Source organism: Polyodon spathula, chromosome 5, assembly GCF_017654505.1.
Source record: "Polyodon spathula isolate WHYD16114869_AA chromosome 5, ASM1765450v1, whole genome shotgun sequence".
In the NCBI taxonomy this organism is placed as follows: Eukaryota; Metazoa; Chordata; class Actinopteri; order Acipenseriformes; family Polyodontidae; genus Polyodon; species Polyodon spathula.
Window position 1 is genome coordinate 74,458,346 of NC_054538.1, and position 19,055 is coordinate 74,477,400.

At 38.4% G+C, this 19,055-nt stretch overlaps 2 protein-coding genes across 4 annotated transcripts in view; both read right to left on the bottom strand.

The window, feature by feature from the left end:
* The window catches only part of tarbp1 (TAR (HIV-1) RNA binding protein 1), a 30,671-nt gene extending 14,781 nt beyond the window's left edge, over positions 1–15,890 (bottom strand). Inside the window, exons 1-25 of the mRNA XM_041251319.1 lie at positions 14,835–15,890; positions 14,057–14,154; positions 13,787–13,856; positions 13,245–13,393; positions 13,096–13,148; positions 12,753–12,850; positions 12,471–12,606; positions 11,539–11,635; positions 11,312–11,401; positions 10,957–11,095; positions 10,459–10,555; positions 9,783–9,958; positions 9,544–9,638; positions 8,454–8,615; positions 7,927–8,120; positions 7,536–7,806; positions 7,229–7,417; positions 6,540–6,739; positions 6,179–6,250; positions 5,171–5,291; positions 4,736–4,846; positions 4,357–4,506; positions 3,920–4,006; positions 3,516–3,718; positions 2,218–2,299 (exon numbers count right to left, since the gene is read on the bottom strand). Of these exons, the coding sequence (XP_041107253.1) occupies positions 2,218–2,299; positions 3,516–3,718; positions 3,920–4,006; positions 4,357–4,506; positions 4,736–4,846; positions 5,171–5,291; positions 6,179–6,250; positions 6,540–6,739; positions 7,229–7,417; positions 7,536–7,806; positions 7,927–8,120; positions 8,454–8,615; positions 9,544–9,638; positions 9,783–9,958; positions 10,459–10,555; positions 10,957–11,095; positions 11,312–11,401; positions 11,539–11,635; positions 12,471–12,606; positions 12,753–12,850; positions 13,096–13,148; positions 13,245–13,393; positions 13,787–13,856; positions 14,057–14,154; positions 14,835–15,804 (4,110 nt within the window). The 5' untranslated portion in view covers positions 15,805–15,890. The remainder of the gene's footprint in view (positions 1–2,217; positions 2,300–3,515; positions 3,719–3,919; positions 4,007–4,356; positions 4,507–4,735; positions 4,847–5,170; positions 5,292–6,178; positions 6,251–6,539; positions 6,740–7,228; positions 7,418–7,535; positions 7,807–7,926; positions 8,121–8,453; positions 8,616–9,543; positions 9,639–9,782; positions 9,959–10,458; positions 10,556–10,956; positions 11,096–11,311; positions 11,402–11,538; positions 11,636–12,470; positions 12,607–12,752; positions 12,851–13,095; positions 13,149–13,244; positions 13,394–13,786; positions 13,857–14,056; positions 14,155–14,834) is intronic.
* An 866-nt stretch (positions 15,891–16,756) lies between these two features.
* The window catches only part of zgc:172136 (uncharacterized protein LOC566376 homolog), a 26,389-nt gene continuing 24,090 nt past the window's right edge, over positions 16,757–19,055 (bottom strand). For 2 of the 3 annotated variants that reach the window (XM_041251322.1, XM_041251321.1), the window contains one exon: positions 16,757–19,055. This exon is cut by the window's right edge and continues 527 nt beyond it. The gene's annotated coding sequence lies outside the window, so the exon portion shown is untranslated. The other variant, XR_005950376.1, reaches the window with a different exon arrangement.

A 19,055-nucleotide genomic window follows, 5' to 3' on the forward strand; every position in this document is an offset into this window, starting at 1 on the left:
CAAGATGGGCTTGATTCCCAGAATTGAATGCAAGTTTCTGCAGCACCCTTTTTAGCCTAAGAAAATGTTGTTAAATGTTGAAATAAGGTTTAATATGCTTGCTTTTTACTATAAACTATTTGTGCATGTAAGACCATATGCTTAACATTGCCTGTTATAATAATATACATGAAATTGTTTCTCGTCAAGATAGGTTCGCATTTAAAATAGTTAATAATCGTGTTCTATAGGGAGTAAACTGTCTAGTTTGACTCTGAGTTGAAAGATGATGCAACATAAAGGGATATTGTTTGAAAAATAAAATAAGAAGCTTAAAAAGTAATTTTAAGAAAAAGAATGGAAGTTTTAAGAAAAGATGGGTTTTAAGAAAGTAAAAACTTTATAACTTGCTGTGAGCCTGTCTTGAAGTCGTGCCAGAAAGTAAAGGGATAGTTGGCATGAAGAGCGGAGTTCTCTTATCTAACAGCGTCAAGGTTAGAGTGTCTTCTCGCCATAGAAAAATTGGAAAAAAAACCTTGATTATCGCTGGAAATTGGAAAGCTAAGCGCACAACTAGAAAACTGGTTTTAGCTGGTTTTTGTGCAGCTGAAAAAAATAGGAGGTTGTCCGCAGTTCAGCTGAATTCGTGCTGTTAGGAAACTCATAGGACAGAGACATTACAATCTTACACTTAAATAAAAAACACATAGATTATCCATGAAGAGAAACTCTATATTGGGAAAAACATAAGATGGAAGCTCCCTATAATATCTGTTAAGCACACGCCTGTAAAGAGAGAAGGAAAACTAATTTGAAGAATAGAATGGCATGAGGGAATATATTATTAGACATTAATACATATAATCAATATAATCATAACTAATAGTGTTGTATATATTTCAGACAACACTCATATATTCAAAATAATATTATTTTCTTTGTTTCACCTAGCTTTTTAGATAGAGGAGGGGTCGAGAAATGAGCGGGTGAGATCATGATTGGATGTGTAGACCAGGCGTTATATTTTTATTAATTGTTGGCACAAGGCTCTAAATATTTAGGCTGTTGTGTGCCAAAGAGATAAGAATTGGACTTGATAAAGATTCTCCATGTGTTCCTATGGAGACGAATCCTATAAAAACTCACACTTTTCGCAAAGGGGTACCACATTCAAGACCTTTGCTTGACAGGGTGAAGTGGTCCATCACTTGCAGATCTCCACCAGACTGATTCCTTTGTTCATGCTACTTTTCCTTATAATAGGAGGTAAGCATATTACTATCATTATTATATCTTACATGTATTGGTTGCATTGCTATAAGGTTTTGAAACTATGTTTTGGTTTTAACAGAGTGTTATATTGAATGAAACTGAAATATAGGAGTGGGTGCTTGTAGACTGCATGTGTTGGAATTTTGAGGTCTGATCAACCTACCTTTTTCCAAATATTAAAAGCATTTTAATAAACCGAAGGAGCATTGCTCTGATTCGTAAAACTTAAAATGAATGAGTATTGAGTGTCTTTCTTTCCGATTAAATAAAGGTTATATGGACTTACTTACAGCTCGTCCAGTGCTCGAACATAAACCACTAGGAGTTTATAACATCTCTGTCCTCCTAACGTCTCCCCTGAGTTAAGAGTGTGTGCAGAGTAAACAGAAAATAAATAAGACCGAATAAAAAGAGTACGTGAAAATCTGCAAAACGCAGCAGACGTGACAAAACAATCCTGAGTTCTCTTTAAAAAAAAAAAAAAAAAAAAGCACTCTCAGTAATCACTAGTTTAACTACCTGTTCATTGATTTGCACAAACAATTAAAAGGTTAAGGGTTTTTCAGGTAGAATCTCCGGTCAAGTAATTGTGACATCCAATCTGATCTGGCACTGAAGATTTTGAATTCGATTTACTTTACCCATGAGGGATCACAACGTTGTCTGTTTATTCTAGTAAATAATACATATTTTATAAACCGAGCAGACATTAAAATAAATAACAGAATATTGCTGTAAATGTGTAAAAGTTATTATTTTAGCTGGAAAACAAGTAGTTAATAGTTTAAAATGTCATTTTAATGTTGCTGGGTTGTTATTGAGGTAATCACTTTCTTTAGAACTAGATCTCAGTTGTTAATTATACAGTGTTGGACCAACAGAAAATCTAAATAATCAACAACGTCAAGAGGTGCTAAGGAAAGGTTAATAAAATACTTTAAAGCCAGGCGCTCTTTAAAAACGTACCTCTATACTGTAGTCCTTAAGTGGATGAAATGTCCCAAAAAAGAAATGTTCTTGAATTCTCTGCCAATTCTTCATAGCATTTCTATAATGAAACACAAAAAAATATATATATCAGTCTACCAAGTTATTTCTACCATACTACCTGAAGAAGGCATTGCAGCTATATTAAAATATTGAGTTTTCAGTTTATCAATTACTTTTCTTCATTATATATACCACTATGACCAAAAGTTTTGCATCACCTAGAATTTTAGGATTGAAACAGAATAAAAAAAAAAAATTAAAAAAAAACATGAATATACCGTATCCTCTGAATTTAAAGATGCAGCTCAAATTTCCCACCCTCAAACTGTGTAAAAATATAACATTACAGAAATAGGCATATACAAAGGTACAACCTCAATTACGCATACAGAGGCAGTTTGCGACCGTCTGCTATCACAGAGCATTTCCAGTGGCGATTACTCACACCTGTTTTTCTCCCAATTTGTGAACTTAGTGGACGTGTGTACTGTACCGTGTTACAGTTCTCCCTAGGACGAGGAGGTGACTCTGTATTGCTTGGCATGTTGAAAAATACAGGGGTCTGATCAGCATTTCCGACCTGTTCAAGCTGGTACTGTTTGTTAGAAACGCTGAAACTGTAAAAGCTTCTCTTTGAATTCCTCAGGAAGCTAATGACCCTTCTTTGAAAATGACTGCTGCATGATGACGTATATCATGTAAGATTAGAGGTCAGGCAGGAACGCTTTGGTTCGTCTTTTCTCGACAGTAAGTCACATTGCTGCTTGTGTACTCTGTTAGTCATGTCTTTTGTTAGTGATTTTAATACAAGCATCACTACTGTACTCAAATTTATGAAGCAGGCTATTTTGGAAAAGATGGTTAAAAAAGTGCATCTTAAAATTCAAGGGAATACAGTAATTTAGATATTTATTTAACATCATGTAATCAAAGAAAGTAGAAAATGATATTGCAAGTGTCTGCTGGAAGCTATAACAGTAGTACAGTATTTTGAAATGTTGCATTTTTCAATTTTTGTCAGCTTTTCGTTAAGTATATGGAAAACTACAAAGCGGTATGCAATTCAGTATGCTAACTGAACATTATTCAGCAGGTTTCATTCGACTTTATGATGCAAAATGAGTTAATTTTATAGGGTGATGTAAAACGTTTGGCCATAGCTGTATATATAAAATAACAAAACAAACAAACAAACAAGCAAGCAAACAAGGCCTTTCAACGTACTATTCACAGGTTAAATATATCCTAAAAAAACAAAGCTATTAAATACAAACCCTGAACCCTGCATGTGTTCCACTTGTTGCAGACACGCCTCTATAACTGGTGCCAAAACTTTAAACTCCACATCTTCAGAGCAAGTTGTTCTGCACACATTCCAGACCTTTTTCAGAGCCAACAAGGCGTACAGCCGAACCGCAAAATTGTGATTGAAACACCAGAGCAGAATGACATCCAGAGCCTTCTTCAGGTGTGTCCTCTACAGAATCAAACAGCAGGACATTAGCATCAAACTGGTGCACAGTAACATTGGAAACATCTGCATTACTAAAAAGGCAAATGCCTGAAGGGATTATATTCTCATCATGACAGCAAGTCAAAATGTTTTTTTTATTATAGGTCAATGATACATTTTATATACATAAGCCCTTGATTATTTCCAAAGATGTGAATGCTATACCTTGTCAATGACATTATCAAGCAGGATATCAAAGTGTGTTAAAACAGAAAGAAATGTGCAGATGCTGGTTTTAGACTTGTCTTGATCCTGCATTTAAAAAGAGAAATATGGTCAATCCACAGGATAAAACATGAACAAATAAATAAATACACACACACACACCCCTGAGCTATTTCTCATGCAGCTAAAGTAACGGAGCTGCACACAAAACCTATTTTGATTGATCTATTTCCACATGCCAGCTCTTAAAAGCAACAGTAATTGAATGTCAATACTTTACAGCACAGGCTGCCGTTGGGCCTTGTGTATTTGTTCAGTTTTTTAAATATTGGGTAATTTAGATAAAGAGTATTTCACATTTCTGCGTATTCAGGAAACCTTTAATTGTTTATTAAATCACACCTTATTAATACAACAACAAAAAAGTGACTACGTACGTAACGGAAGCAGTCCCAGAAAGTGTGAAGCTGCTCGGGGTAGTAGCAGAGAGTCAGCATGAGAAACCACTCGATCAGGTACTTCACAGATGCCTGGTTGTTACAGAACCCAGCCTGGTACACCTTGTCAAGGATTCCCATAACAAACGTCTGAAGAGAAAAATAATTCAGTACAATTACAAAACCTTCAGGCCATTCCTTGGACTGTCACTTACTGTTACGCAATTAACTCACTGCTACGTCTTATTTACAAACATCTACAAACCACATGCAATTAATAACCCCATGTCCCCAGAGTGCAGACAGTTCTAAGAGCCAGTACTGGGTGCAGGGCAAGGGAATTATATAATAATGCAATAAGTTCATTTGCACACTCCACCTTTTCAAGTTTTGGAAGAAGAACAAGGAGCGTTTGCCACAGTCTGTTCTTGACTCTGTGTTGAAGAGAATTTGTGTAGTATCGCACTTTAGATTTACCCACCTCTTCATCCTAGGGGAGAAATATAACACAGAACAGTACACAGTCCACTAAGATTGCATTTATTTATGTTTATATATTTATATTAAAAAAAGATACTGTAGACGCTATGTTTACTGCTCTGTATACAGGAGTTGTGTAAAGATAATAGGATTTAAATACTATCATTGTTTAAATCATTAAAAGAAGGGTAAATCACAAAAACAGTATCTCTAACAGTGCGAGTCTCTAATGTTACATAGTTTTATATAGCTCTACACTATATAAAACTCCACTCTACCTTAACATTACTGGACATCATAACATATTAAGCGTTCTGGGTTTATTTATATGTACCTTTTTAAGCAGTCTGAGAGCAAGCTGTTCCATGAATGTTTTATGCAGCTGGTTTAATGGATCCAAGTGGCACAAGAAGTTAATGGCACAGACCCGTGGATATTGGTCATCTCGGTTATCACTGGAATATATAGTTCAAATACAAGCAATCTGGCAAACTAACAGATACATTAAAAACAAAATGAAATAAATTAGCTCCCGAGTGGCGCATCCAGTAAAGGCACTCTGCGTGAGTGCAGGATGCGCCCTATAGCCTGGAGGTCACTGGTTTGAGTCCAGCCTATTCCACAGCTGACCGTGGATGGGAGTTCCCAGGGGGTGGCACAAAATTGGCCGAGTGCCGCCCAGGGTGGAGAGGGCTTAGGTCGGCCAGGGTGTCTTCGGTTCACGGTGCACCAGAGTGGCGGGCCCCTGTGAGCTTGCCTGTAAGCTGCCCAGAGCTGCGTTGTCCTCCGACGCTGTAGCTCTAGGCTGGCTGCATGGTGGGCCTGCAGAGTGAAAAGAAGCGGTCTGCTGACGGCACACGCTTCGGAGGACAGCGTATGTTCGCCTACGCCCCTCCTGAGTCAGCTGAGCCTAAAATTCAATTGGACATTCCAAATTGTGAGAAAAACGGGGTAAAATCAATTGGCGACTACTAAATAAAAAAATTAAGTATATAGCTTGCTACATTAACAAGTTTACAATATTGTGTAATTAACCCACTAAGTACCAAATTAATCTTTCTTTGAAAAAATCTGAACAAAAGCTGCATTTATGTAATTTGATACATTACATTTAGATAAAATTAGAGTAAGTTATCATAACAACATAGTTAAAGGGGAATTTTAAATTGGCAGATGCCAATTAAAAATAAGCCTGTCTTTAAATGAGGAAAATAGCACTAAATGGGTTAAGGGATGCATATGTAGGCTATGTAAAACACATTATCATAAATACATACATGCAAGATTAACTGCAAGTTAACTGCTGCATTACCTATACATACAGAAAATACAGATTTCCAACCTTGTTATAGCTAAATTTGCAGCACAGTGTTCTCCAAGCTGCTGGATGAAAGCATGCACATCTTGAATTAACCTGAATGGGGAAAAAAAGAAACATATATATATATCTCTCTCTCTCTCTATGATGAGACATTTTCTTTAAACAAATATGAAGAACTTCCAACAGTTCAACATGTCAGTGAAATAGTAATGATTGCACAGTTAGCTAACCAAATGCATTTAGACTTTAATTTTACTGGTTGTTAAAACGCCATTGAAATTAAACACAAGTACGCTGTTTACAAAGTATTAAACTAAGCATTAAGCTATTGTTGTACTTTTGTCAAGCAGCGAAGGGCTCTTAATAAAACATTTTGCAGTACCGTTGGTCTCTCCTGAAAACAGGTCCATAAACACAAGCCTCAGTGAAAAGCTCCATATGATTTAGAGCACTTGTGAATGGATCATCAACAGGACCATCTCCGTCACAAACAGAGGGCATCCACGTCTGACAGCAGTGTTTCATCAGTGTGTTAAAGACTCCTGTCTTTGTGTGAGACATGTCGATTAATTTAGAAGCTATCTGCAAAACAAATCGATGAGAAATGCTCTTTGAATATGTCTCAAAAGGAGATACCGTTGTGAAACAGAACGTCCTGAATGATTTATTCTTCGTCGTCTTGCTTGGATTCGCTTCGTATATCATTTTTTGTTTCAGTCTTCCCAACCTGCTGATTGAAAAGCACCCCTGTGACCACAATAGAGTCCCCAGCAAGTCTTATCTCAAGTACATCTGGTACTGCACAGTGCAACCATTAACCCTGTCCCCCTGGAAGTGGATGTCAGAAATACATCCATAAGAAACACCACAAAGGAACCAATGTTGTATTTCTTGCATCCACAAGGGGCAGGGTTAATGGTTACACTCTGGTGTGCCACACGTGTCCAAGAGCTCTGTTGAAGCCAAGTTGGTTTAAGATGAACGTTCAACCACACAATTACACTAAAACACATCGCAAACGAATAGAATGTGATCAGCATTCAAAATCCAGACAGAAAGATTCAACTTTACCTCTTTCACTTTTGTAGTAATAAGGCATGAATCTTCGGTAGTGATACGAAGGAGGTTGGCATCAAAGACAAATTGGATGAAAGCTTCAAGGGTTGTCCAAAAGTCCTGTGGATTGTTGTTAAGGTCTTTGACAACTTTCCAAGCCAGGTTCATAGATTCAACACACAGTGATGCGTCTGAGCTCCAAATCTGCAAGACAAAGCAGAAGGAATCAATATACAGTTAAATTAGGAATCAAAACCAGCACTTGATTGTTTTTTTTTTTTTTTTTTTTTTTTTAAACAACCAGATTTCTCTCTGGACCCACCTTTGGAACAAGTATCTTCATGCAAGACAACACAGGAAGGACCTGGTCAGAGGGCAAGATAGTCAGGGCTTCCACTGCACACTGCAGAGTCATAGAGGGGCAGGAAATAGCAGGCATGGAATTCTTCAGATCTCCGTCCGCTTGGCTGCCTGACAACGAAGGCAGGAGTTTGGCACATTTGTTCAATACAAAATGCAAACAGGCCCACTGATCGTGCACATGCTGCGCTGCCACTCTGCCCCAGCCTTGTAATGTGGCGCCATCTTCTGGACTGCAAAAGGACATGAAAATAAATGCTGCTTAACAAGGAAGGACTCTCCTGAACCTTATACTGTATATTGAAAGCCTTGAGCTAAAGCAGCTTTACAGCTGATATGGTTACTGGACTCACCACTGACTCTCCACACAGGCTGCAGGCTTCATTAATGTTTGGTTTAGCTTTGCAGATGAGATGTAGTTTATTATTGCTTTGACAGCATCAGTCGAGTCTATCTGTAGCTCTGTGTTGTGACTGGCAACCTCACACACCCAGGCCAAAGAGGACATGCTGACGACTTTCTGAACTTGTGTCACTAGCTGTGGGTCCTGAAGAAAATAAAACAAATGTGCTGGGGGTTAAAATGAAATTGTTGTAGACCACCCTATAACTCGTAAACCTGTTCTGCAAATGTGTTTTTTTAAAAGAACAAAATAAAAACCTATACAATCACTGGTGAGGGAAAACAATAGTATGATCCTTAAACTTCTTCATTCATTTCATAATTCTTATCCCTGTCCACAGTAGGGATTGAAGGGCTTCAAATGACACTGATTTTCAGTTTACCTTTCCACAAACATGCAGACTTTTTATATTCATAGTGATTTGTAAAATCTGAACATTGCTTCATATGTGCATGTGTGAAATCCCAACTGCTCTACCTGCTCAGTGCTGTTTGCTTGGAGGTTCAGAAGAGAGTTCTTTGTTAATGATTTAATGAAACTCCAGAGGCGGGATCCCCTTCTCCAGCCCACCACAGAGTACAGCTTCACCAGCTCGCGCAAGACGGACATATACAAACAGCAGCGGTCCAGGTCTGAAAGCTAGGAGGAGAACAACGGTTCTGAGTCCCACTGGGGTCTACAGCTCTGAGGGTCGGCTCAACCCTTCACCTTTTAAAAAGTATAAAGAGCCAGTGATGCTCTAGGGCGGTCAAAAAACATCCCACTTGGGCTTCCAGCGAGGTCAACATGAAGAAATATTACTATTATTATGACAAACACATAAAATCAATAGGTATAATTTACAGTTCATCACATCCCCAACTGCATGTGTATCTATACTGATGCACAATGGAAACACAAGAGTCAAAATTTTACATTAATAAATCATTAGGCACATACATTATGTTATTTACATTTTAAATAGGTTTGTTGATTGTTTGAGTAGTACTGCTCCTTGGGATAACAAAAGACACGATTTTAATTAACGCAAGAACAGCGAAAGATACGACCATGCCCCACTTGAGTAATGAAGATCGCCTGGTTGCTATCGGCATGACTGAAGACGGCCTGTCTGTGAGAGAAGTTGCCCGGAGAATGAGATGTTCTGCTTTAACAATCAGCAGACTAGTCCAGAGAAACCAGCTCTGTGAGGGACAGGCCACGTTCTGGAAGGCAGAGGCCTATGCGTCAGCGCTGTCAGGATTGTGTTACTGCTCAGGGAGGTCATACCCGATGCTAACGTTGCAATGTTTTCATTCTGACAATGTGTCACGTTTCATACTGAAAACTTATCATGCTTCACTGATCTGTATTTTTGTTCACATTTTCTGTGAATTTGATATCGATGTTTAAAATATTTGATTAAATCCATTAGACCCGAGTGTTGTGTTTCTTTCGTGCATCACTGTATATAGATATATTATATACACACACCCTACCTGGGTAATGCACGACACCACAGATTTTAGCCTTTGTCAAAAAGCTGAGCACATACACTGCAAACAGATGTGTAGACTTTGCCACTTACCAAACACAACTCACTGGTGAGCCTCCGAAGAATATATTCCAGAACCTCATCAGTGGTGGAAAGTATGGAATCTTGCAAAATAGTTAAGACAGTATCTAAAAATAGAAAAACAAATAATGAAATGCAAGCGTATGTGCAGATCTAAGAGCATTTGCGTACAGGATAGTGGTGTTTCTTTTTAAATTTAAGATCGAATGCTTAGCCTTTATACCACCTCATGTTCTAAATAACACACTGACCATGGCGCTTGGGGCTGCTGCTAGTGTGCGAGATGTGTAGCAGTTTGAAGAGAAGCTGCAGGCTCTTGTCAGTCTTCAGGACAGGCAGGTAGACATTAGTGCCGAGTCTCCGCAGAGCGTCAAGAAGAGGGTGTAAAAGATGCTCCAGTCCTTTCTGCTTCGGTTTATGTGTTTCACTATGAGACAGAATGAGTGAACCTAACACTGGCTCAGTGTAATCTTGAACATTTACACTATTACTGTATCAGCAAGGTATGTCAATAGCAATTATATAAAACGTGTTTCCTGGGTACAGGAGTACAGATGTAACATGGACTTCACAAGTAAGTCTGAATATGCATTATGAAGTTAGAGATAGACCTGTATGACCAAACACTAAATGTGTACCCACAGAGTAAGGTCAAAGTATTTAAAGCCATTTTCCAAAACAATTATCAACTTAATCAGTTGCTGGTCCAGTAAAACAGTGAATTAGATAACTTATTAAAAAAAAAAAAAAAAAAACACAACAATTGTCATGTATTTCTTCAAAATCTCATATCACACAGTCAGAATACAGGAGACAATACTATGAGTAATGGAATACAGTATACAATTGCAAATGTAACTTTGGTAGAATACTGTTTGTTGTACCTCCTGTAAGTCAGCCTAGAAGGCTCTGAAAAGAATGGCATACCTCTCCAGCCTCTGTTTCTCCTCCACATCAGAAGCCAAAAGAACCATTTTAGCAACAAGCTCAGCTTCAAACCAATCTGGCATAAAGCAGCTGTTTCCTAAATCAAAAGCATATAGGGTTACTTCTTCAATCTTTTATTTGTCTAAAATACAAAAATCAAAACATGTCTAAAACTGACAGACCGTTGAATTAATTCATCCTAGGTGACACTGCTGCATGTCATGCCTAGCGGACCGTATCCTAGCAACCTGATCAGCTACTGTCTGTAAAGTTATCTCCGGGAAACTCTCAAGTCAGAATAATAGGTGCTTCTACTGACTCTTAAAGTCATTTCAAGTGATTAGGTAAACAGCAAACAAGGACCAACATATCCTACAGGGTTTTGTATAACTTATATGGATGTGATGCAGGCTCTTAAATTTTTTTCTGGAATTGCACAGACAGAATGAATACAGGGGTCATGATGAGTGAAAACATTCAACCTGCATATTCCCATACCTTCTCCCGCAGGAACCTTCATGTACGCCTCCACAAGGTGCTGTACATACACACTCACTGCAGGCCTGCCTGGCTGAGAGACAGATACACCTTGCACAGGTTTGAAAACACTGTCATTGACACGCAGCCAATCACAAAGCTAAAGAAAAAAAAACACACAACTCAGAATAATGGGCAAAACACTTGGCTTAAACGTTTCAAATTTAATATCACTTTCAATAACAAACTCTAACAGCTATGTCAACAAGAAGAATGATTATAATTCCAAATATACAGAATCAATAACACCTATAACTTAACAGTCCATTACATCTATACTGTGATGCTACGAATGGATTTCTGATGATATGTTTACCTGAGTCCAGATTAGAGTTCCTCTACTTAAAGACTCGTCTGTTTTAAAATGCTGTATGAAGTTTGCAACATCTTCAAGGGTTACCATTTGCTGAAAAGAAAAATACCATGTTACTGCTGGATAAAGAAACAGGAGTGAACAACAAACACACACACAGGCAGACAGACACTTCATGGCTTTCAACCTGCTTTTAGATGGGTTACATTTATTTTTTGAAATGCTCATACCACATCTGTCAAGTTCAAAGCAGTCTGGAGAAGGTAACACTGGGCTGCTCCCCTCATCAGGACTTGATGTGTGATCATAGTGGAACGCAAAACTTCTCTGAAAAGAGAGAACAAGTCAAATCTGAACATCCTCAAAAAAGGGGAGATTAGGCAAGATTTCATCACTTGTTTTCTTGTGATTTTTGTATTATTATTATTGTTAGGCTTCCTAGCCAAAGTCTGGGGAAGCCTATTGTTATTGCTGCATTTATTATTATTATTATTATTATTATTTATTATTCCGCCAAAAGTTTGTCGCAGTTATGAAAATGCATGATACAACTTAAGTAGCCCATTAACTAATTATAGGAAATGTAGCGAGCTGCATCAGCGATTATTTGTGATGATTGAACCATGTTTGCTTTGGAAGCTTTTATAGTTGCTAGCAACTCTAGTTATTATTATTATTATTATTATTATTATTATTATTATTATTATTATTATTATTATTATTATTATTTTAGAATTTTTACTACCTTCTTGTTAGTGCACACTTGTGTTCTTTTTAACCATTATGTAAAGCGCTTTGATATACTGGGTACGTTCAGTAAGTGAGCTGCTCAGAGCAGCTCAGTGAAAGAATCCACTTAACGGCAGTTGCGCCTCCCCTGAGCAGCTCAGAGCGCTGCAGAGCAGATTCCATCAGTGATCCGAGTGAGCAGAAAAATTCTCGCTCCGAGCCGCTCAGTTACTTAACGCACCCACTGTGGAATAAAAGGCGCTATATAAACAAAATAAACTGAAATTACAAAGTCAGTTAAATAAACAATAGGATGGAATCCTTCCTGCAAGTGTGACTTTATGAAGTGACTTTTAACTACATACAGCCAGCCAGCTCCATCTGATTTAAACATTTCAAAGGAACCTGAATTAAACACAGGTTTGTGACTTACCTAAGAGCGTGCAGGCCTTCCACCCCAAAGGCTCTGCAGCCAGTAACCTGTGCCAATGCTTGAGAGATGAAAAGAATAGGCACAGCACACCAATGCCTATTGGCCAGGTTTTCAACCATCTGCAGCAAAAACTTCCCTAGAACACAGAAATAATGATTTTTAAAAGAACAGCAAAACGCAGAATTGTTTCAGGAAATACGTAAACATTTTTAGATTTGCTTCTTTTTCCCTGCTCAGGACTTTTCCCCCCTTTCAGAAATGTAAATCTTGGGATCACCTTACCTTTGTCGTCTTCTGGCAAACTGGAGATAAATGTTACTAAAAATGTTTGCAGCTTCACACCGATTTCAGGGCAGCTCCCAATCGCCTGGTCAGCAGACCTTGTAAAGACAGAAATTCTAGTTTATCAGAATGAATTTACAGCACACAATGTTTAATATATTTTTTTGTGATCAGGTGTAGCATCAAGTAGATAACTGGCTTAGATTAAAAACTGGGATGGATCAAACTGCTATGCAAGGGGAATCTTATTGCCTTAACTTACAATGTTTGAAAATATTTTGGATTTGACTTGGTAAATGTTATTTGAAAAGGAACAACTACAAAACATGTGTCCACTGCTTACCTGTTAAACAGTGTGCTTTCAGAAAGAATATCCATGAATGGGCCGACAATGAACTGCAACACATGAGGTCATGGGTTACTCTTTTTAACAAAACTATTCTGTAATTTAAAATGTGACAGACATTAACCGAAAAACATGTACGAGCCTACCTCAGCAAACCCTTGTGAAAACACAGGATATTTCATCACGTGAAGATCCAAAAGATGCAAGACGCCTTCCTTCATCACTGCTTTGTTTTCACTATCAAACATCCTTCTGTACATACAGATGAGCCAGGAGATATGGAAGATTGGGCAATCTAAATTAGATTTTGAATATGCTTGTAAGAACAGGATTTATTGCCTTTGTTTTGTTCAAAATGTACCCCAGAAAAGGCAAACAAGAAAACACCAGTAGCAGGAATACAAATACATTGACTTGCAATAGTTTGCAAAGCTGTCATGCGATCCACTAGAGCTATATAAGCTGCATCAGACCTGTGTGCAATTATTCAGCAACAATCATGGGAAATGATTTCACAAGGGGAATGATAGTGTAACCAGCTTGTCCTTCAATGCAGTAGATGCTATGGGCCAGTACGTATATTTTCTTGAATTTAATTGTTTAGCAAACCAAACCCAAAATTTGTGATAAATGAAAAAATATGTATTAATGTGTGTAATAATTGATAACTAGAGAGAAAAACAATTACCTTGGCTTTCTGAAATAGTTGCCTCAATTAGTTTGTTTATCTTGTGCAAAACAGGCATCACAATATGAATCTGGAATTTACAAAGAGAGATTGAGAAGCATACTGTACATGTACTTTAACGTGAAGCATACAATGTACAGCCAGTGCTATAGCAATGGAACCAGGCAGAAAAAGCTATCCTGTGCTTTAAAAGAGCCACACTGAAATGGCATATAGTACATGACAATTGTTAGTTTATTGTTTATACGTTTTCCTTTGTGTGCACCTTACTTGGGTTTCATCCAAGGTCTCCATTATCAGCATGTAATCTTCCCAAAAGTCCACAATCGGACGATTCCTCTCTGGGGACCACCAGAACAGGCTGACAGCTAAGGGGGAAATATACAGATCACACTTGAGCTCTATCCCACTGCAAACTACTGACACCACTTACCAGACAAGAAAGCTGCTAAATGTATTCAGTATTCCACTGACAAGCTTACATTCACAGAAACATGCGATACATGTTATAGTATGTTGCATAGGCATGGAGTGGAATGTAGTATTTTTGGTAGGGTGACCATTAGACGCCATGTTGACAGTCTGGGACAGTTCAGGCTTCTTAACTCACATCGCTATGCATTCTGGTAAGTGTAGTCCAGCTTCTTAATAAAAAAGAGACAAGGTAAAAGGTACTAGAGTGCATTTGGATGTGAGCTGAATAGCCCAAACTGTACTCTGGAGCATGCAGCCATATGACCACCCTATTTTTTGTAAAGTACAAAACCGTAGTACAACAGTATGGGGACTTGGCAGTACTACTAAAATGTCCTGTGTTCAGAACTATGTAGCAATATGGTTATCTATGGGTGCCAGTGACTGGGTGGCATTCCCCACTCTAAACGGCATGTTCAAGAATAGAGAAGATGGAACGACTTGTAACGTGTAGTGCAATTATTCTTTATATCAAGGGCCGTGTGTGTGTGTGTGTGTGTGTGTGTGTGTGTGTGTTTGACTACATGGCACAGTTCCACTTAACATATTATCACGAGTTAATTTCCATATTTACCATTATCAGTTTCTTGGCAACTCTGGAAGGCACTTTTCATCTCCTCTGAAACCGCTACAGATCTCTTCAGCAAATACAAAGCCCTTTTTCGCGACACGTTATCCCTATGCGTTAACCCTTTCTGCACCACCTCCCAGAACCCTTCGGAAGCACGCAGGTCAATGCTTTCTGTTCCATCTGTGTCTGCACTGGGAAGCAGGTAGTCAGAAAGTGCAGTCAGACAAAGCAAAATGCGTGTTGTGGCTGCTGGGCTGTTATCTACCGCCTGCCACGCGTTTAAATCCTCCCAGATCCCATGGATTACGCCTGACTTCTTCAAATGACTGTTATTTAACAGAGAAAACAGTAGCTTTACCACAACTTTTGACACGACTGCGTCCTCGCGTGTCTTTATGCAAGCGACAGCTGCGCTTTTCACCTTGTCCACCACATGAATCTGCTCGGGACGCAGGAATGGTAGTGTACAGGCTATCACCTCAATAGCTGTGTCTGTATCAAAGTGGCAGCCGCTTGTCACTTCCAGACTCTCGTTATCGCCGGATGACAGGAGCACAGGTACAGCCACAGTGGCGAGTTTTTCAGTTAGATCATTCCCACACAGGTCGGCGCAGCAGCTGATTAAGTCACAGAGAGCGCGCATCAGACCGGCATTTCTACTAAGAGCACCACTGTTCTGCTCCTCCGTATAACAAAGTTTACTCAACAGCGGCAAACATCGACTGCAAACGATATCCTCCAGCTTCTTACGAAAAGGTCTATCCTTTACTGTGAGGTTATCACCCACTTTGTCCCCTACTTCGAACTCCTGCTGCTGCTGCAGGCTCCTTACTTTTTTGATAGCAAGATGCAAAGCGTCCACGGTCTCTCTTTCTGGTATACTGTCACATTTTGAATCCCAGCTTAAAATCTCGAGCAGAGCGCATGGGTCGCGGCACTGCAGTAAAAGAGCATCAACTAAAACAGAATTCATTATGCTTAATAAAAAATGCAACGGTACTAAATATCAAACACGTTAACAATATACCCTCATTAAAAACAAATCAGCACTTCCGGTACTCCACGTGTTTAGCAGGCAGGACTAGGGAATACGCATGCGCGCCAGGGACGGGTTGGCAGGTGACGCAGTCAGCGGACCGTTTGTAAAAGCACAGTGCTGCTTCAATTAAAGCGACAGTATCTTTATTTTAAGTGAATGACTTAAGCACTTACTGTGTAATGAGAGCCATGATAATACATTTTCAGTGCATGCATATTTTAGTGCAGTCATGTTCCCATTACTGTAAAAAGAAATGGTTACGCATTTTTTTTTTTTTTTTTAGCAGGTGTGCTTGTTCTAACAGAGGTTAACCCGAGTGTCATGGACCAATTCTGGGTAATTGGCTAATTCTCAAAAACAAGACTTCATATCCCCAATCCTTTCCTACATATTTCTTAATTAAAATGCCATGATTTTGACACAATGCAGAGCTATTGGAACGTTGGAGAGTGGACTGACAGGTTCAGATCAATGTGACTGGAAGCCTTGCAGCAATCCTAAACCAACTGGCCATTAGAAAATTAAAGTCAAATTAAAAAAAAAAAAAAAAGTTCACAGTAAATCCCGGAATGGCTCAAAGAGCTGTGCAAGAGGAGTCTTTCCCCTTCCCAGTAAGTGAGATAGTTATGTGAGTGAGCACAACAATGTTGTTACAACATGGCAGCTACACCCATCAATCTTACATTGACTGTGCTCCTGGTTTTGCCAGAGCTGTTTGGGGAATAGCTCGTCCTCACCACCATAATCTGGACAAATGTATTATTTAAATGAAAAAAAAGAGTCACGTTCTATCAACTTGTTCATGCCTGAAAATTACATAAATTTAAAAAAAAATTAGAGCTGACAAAAAGAATGCAATAATTGACACCGTTTTTTTGTTCTACCTTTTATTATACGGGTATAGAAATACAAAGTTTCCTTTCACTGAAAGGAGAAAGATATATAGAGAGAACCTCTTTGTTCTTTTGCAATGGAATGTATACATTAGAGATACACTAACTTGAATCCTCAGCATGTTATAAAACGCTGTGTGTAATTAATCTATACGAGATACAAAATGATGTTCGAGATACAGAAGGTTTGTCTTGCAAAAAATGTGTAGAAAAATTACAGTAATATACAGGCTCACAGTTTTTCCATTCAATACTGGCGTGCGCTGGCTTGTTAGATTTGAACAAAAATGAAGGCAATTTATTTTCAGCAGCTTCATCCTCTTTTCATTGCTAAATATCAATAAATAACATATGGGCGGTTAACAAAGTAATAGACGCTGATAGTACAAACTCCCCCCAAAAAAACACTAAACCTTACAACACTTCAAATAGTCACATTTTGAAGTAAGAAAACAGATTATAAAATGTACAGTCATTGGCCACAGATTTCAGTGTGATACAACCGTCTAAAATGTATTAACATCGCATGGCTTGTTTAGCATGGCAATGACAATGTAGTTATCACAGTACATTAAAACTTACAATAGGGTGCTGAACACAACCACTCGGCCCTCTTGTGGAACTTTACAATATTGCACTATCCAGCACCCTATCTTATATTCCATTTAGCAAAGATAAACTGGGTTACTTAATTGATAAGCTCATTTCAGTCAAAACACCGAGATAACTAAATGACCACTATTTTAAATAAATGAAATCCATGGTACGAAAAATAAATAGAATAATCACCTGGTTTAGGCCTGGTCTGCACTAATCTCAGATTACATTACCCAAGGTTCCATTGTAAGTATAGGTAGACCTTCATTCAAAACACTTTACAGTAAGTAGGAACTGTTTTAAATACAAGTTTACTGACCTTAGGCACATAATGGCATATACTGAACTTAGGCACATACACCACACACACACACAAAAAAACGGTTACAAAACAATGTTGCCCATTACACCACCAGGGGGAGCAGTTTGCCTGTCTCCAATTATTGTTACAGTGTGTAGTCAAACCTTTCTTCATCCCTACCTACCAGGAGGGTACATCACCCGAACTTGGCACTCATTTTAATAATGACTGCTGCCTTCTTTCTCTTGCACTTTATAATTAATCCTTGCTCTTTTCTTTCCTTCATTTCAGTATAAAACACCGTTTAGCAGCTAAGCCAAACCTAACCCTTCACTGTCCATCACATTCACTCCAAGCTCTCCCAGTACTATATCATATATATAAACCAAACCTAACCCTTCACTGTCCATCACATTCACTCCAAGCTCTCCCAGTACTATATCATATATATAAACCAAACCTAACCCTTCACTGTCCATCACATTCACTCCAAGCTCTCCCAGTACTATATCATATATATAAACCAAACCTAACCCTTCACTGTCCATCACATTCACTCCAAGCTCTCCTAGTACTATACTCTGGTTTACATACAACAGTTCTAGTAGTAAATTCATACAACTATAGACTGGTATTTAAAGTATACATACACTTCATTTTAAAATAGAAGTCATTGCTTTAACTGCAAGACAAGTTATGATCTAGAAGTCCATGCTTTAATACTGACACAAGTTGGACAGCATTTACATGCATCTATTTTAATGACATGAACAGCATTGGATTCAAGTACTGTACGTGAATGAAGTAAGGTATGTCCGTCCCCCCCGGGCTCATTTATTCACCCACCCATTAATATTACAAAAAAATCGGTTTTAGTGGTATAAAGATGACACTATTTAAATATAACGGTTTACATAATTAAAATAGACCCTATAAATGAACATCAAAATGCATCTGAGGGTCTTACAACTTTGCATACCTATAGTATTTAACACTTTTTTTGTTTTATTTTTGCTTGTGAATTCAGTGCTCAAGAAAGGTGAGGGACAATGACACTGGCTATAGTCAGGCATGTTGTAGAAAGGCACTATAGGATCATCCTCCCATAATGCCACAATACCTCCATCCTGACCGGAACACACCGTGCCACACAGTCCCAGGCCTCTTCCATGTGACTGCCAATTGTGCCGAATTGTGTGGTGGTTTTGTGATGCAAACTAATGTTCACTAATAGCTTGAGACCAGCAAAATCAATTAACTAGAGATCTGAACCCTGCCTACACAGGCATAAGGTGTTTTAATTCTATAGTGGCCACTGTATACATGCACTGTTCTCCAAGAGAACAACTACAAATTTAGCAAAACCGCTTCATATTTCATGCAAATGTGTCAGA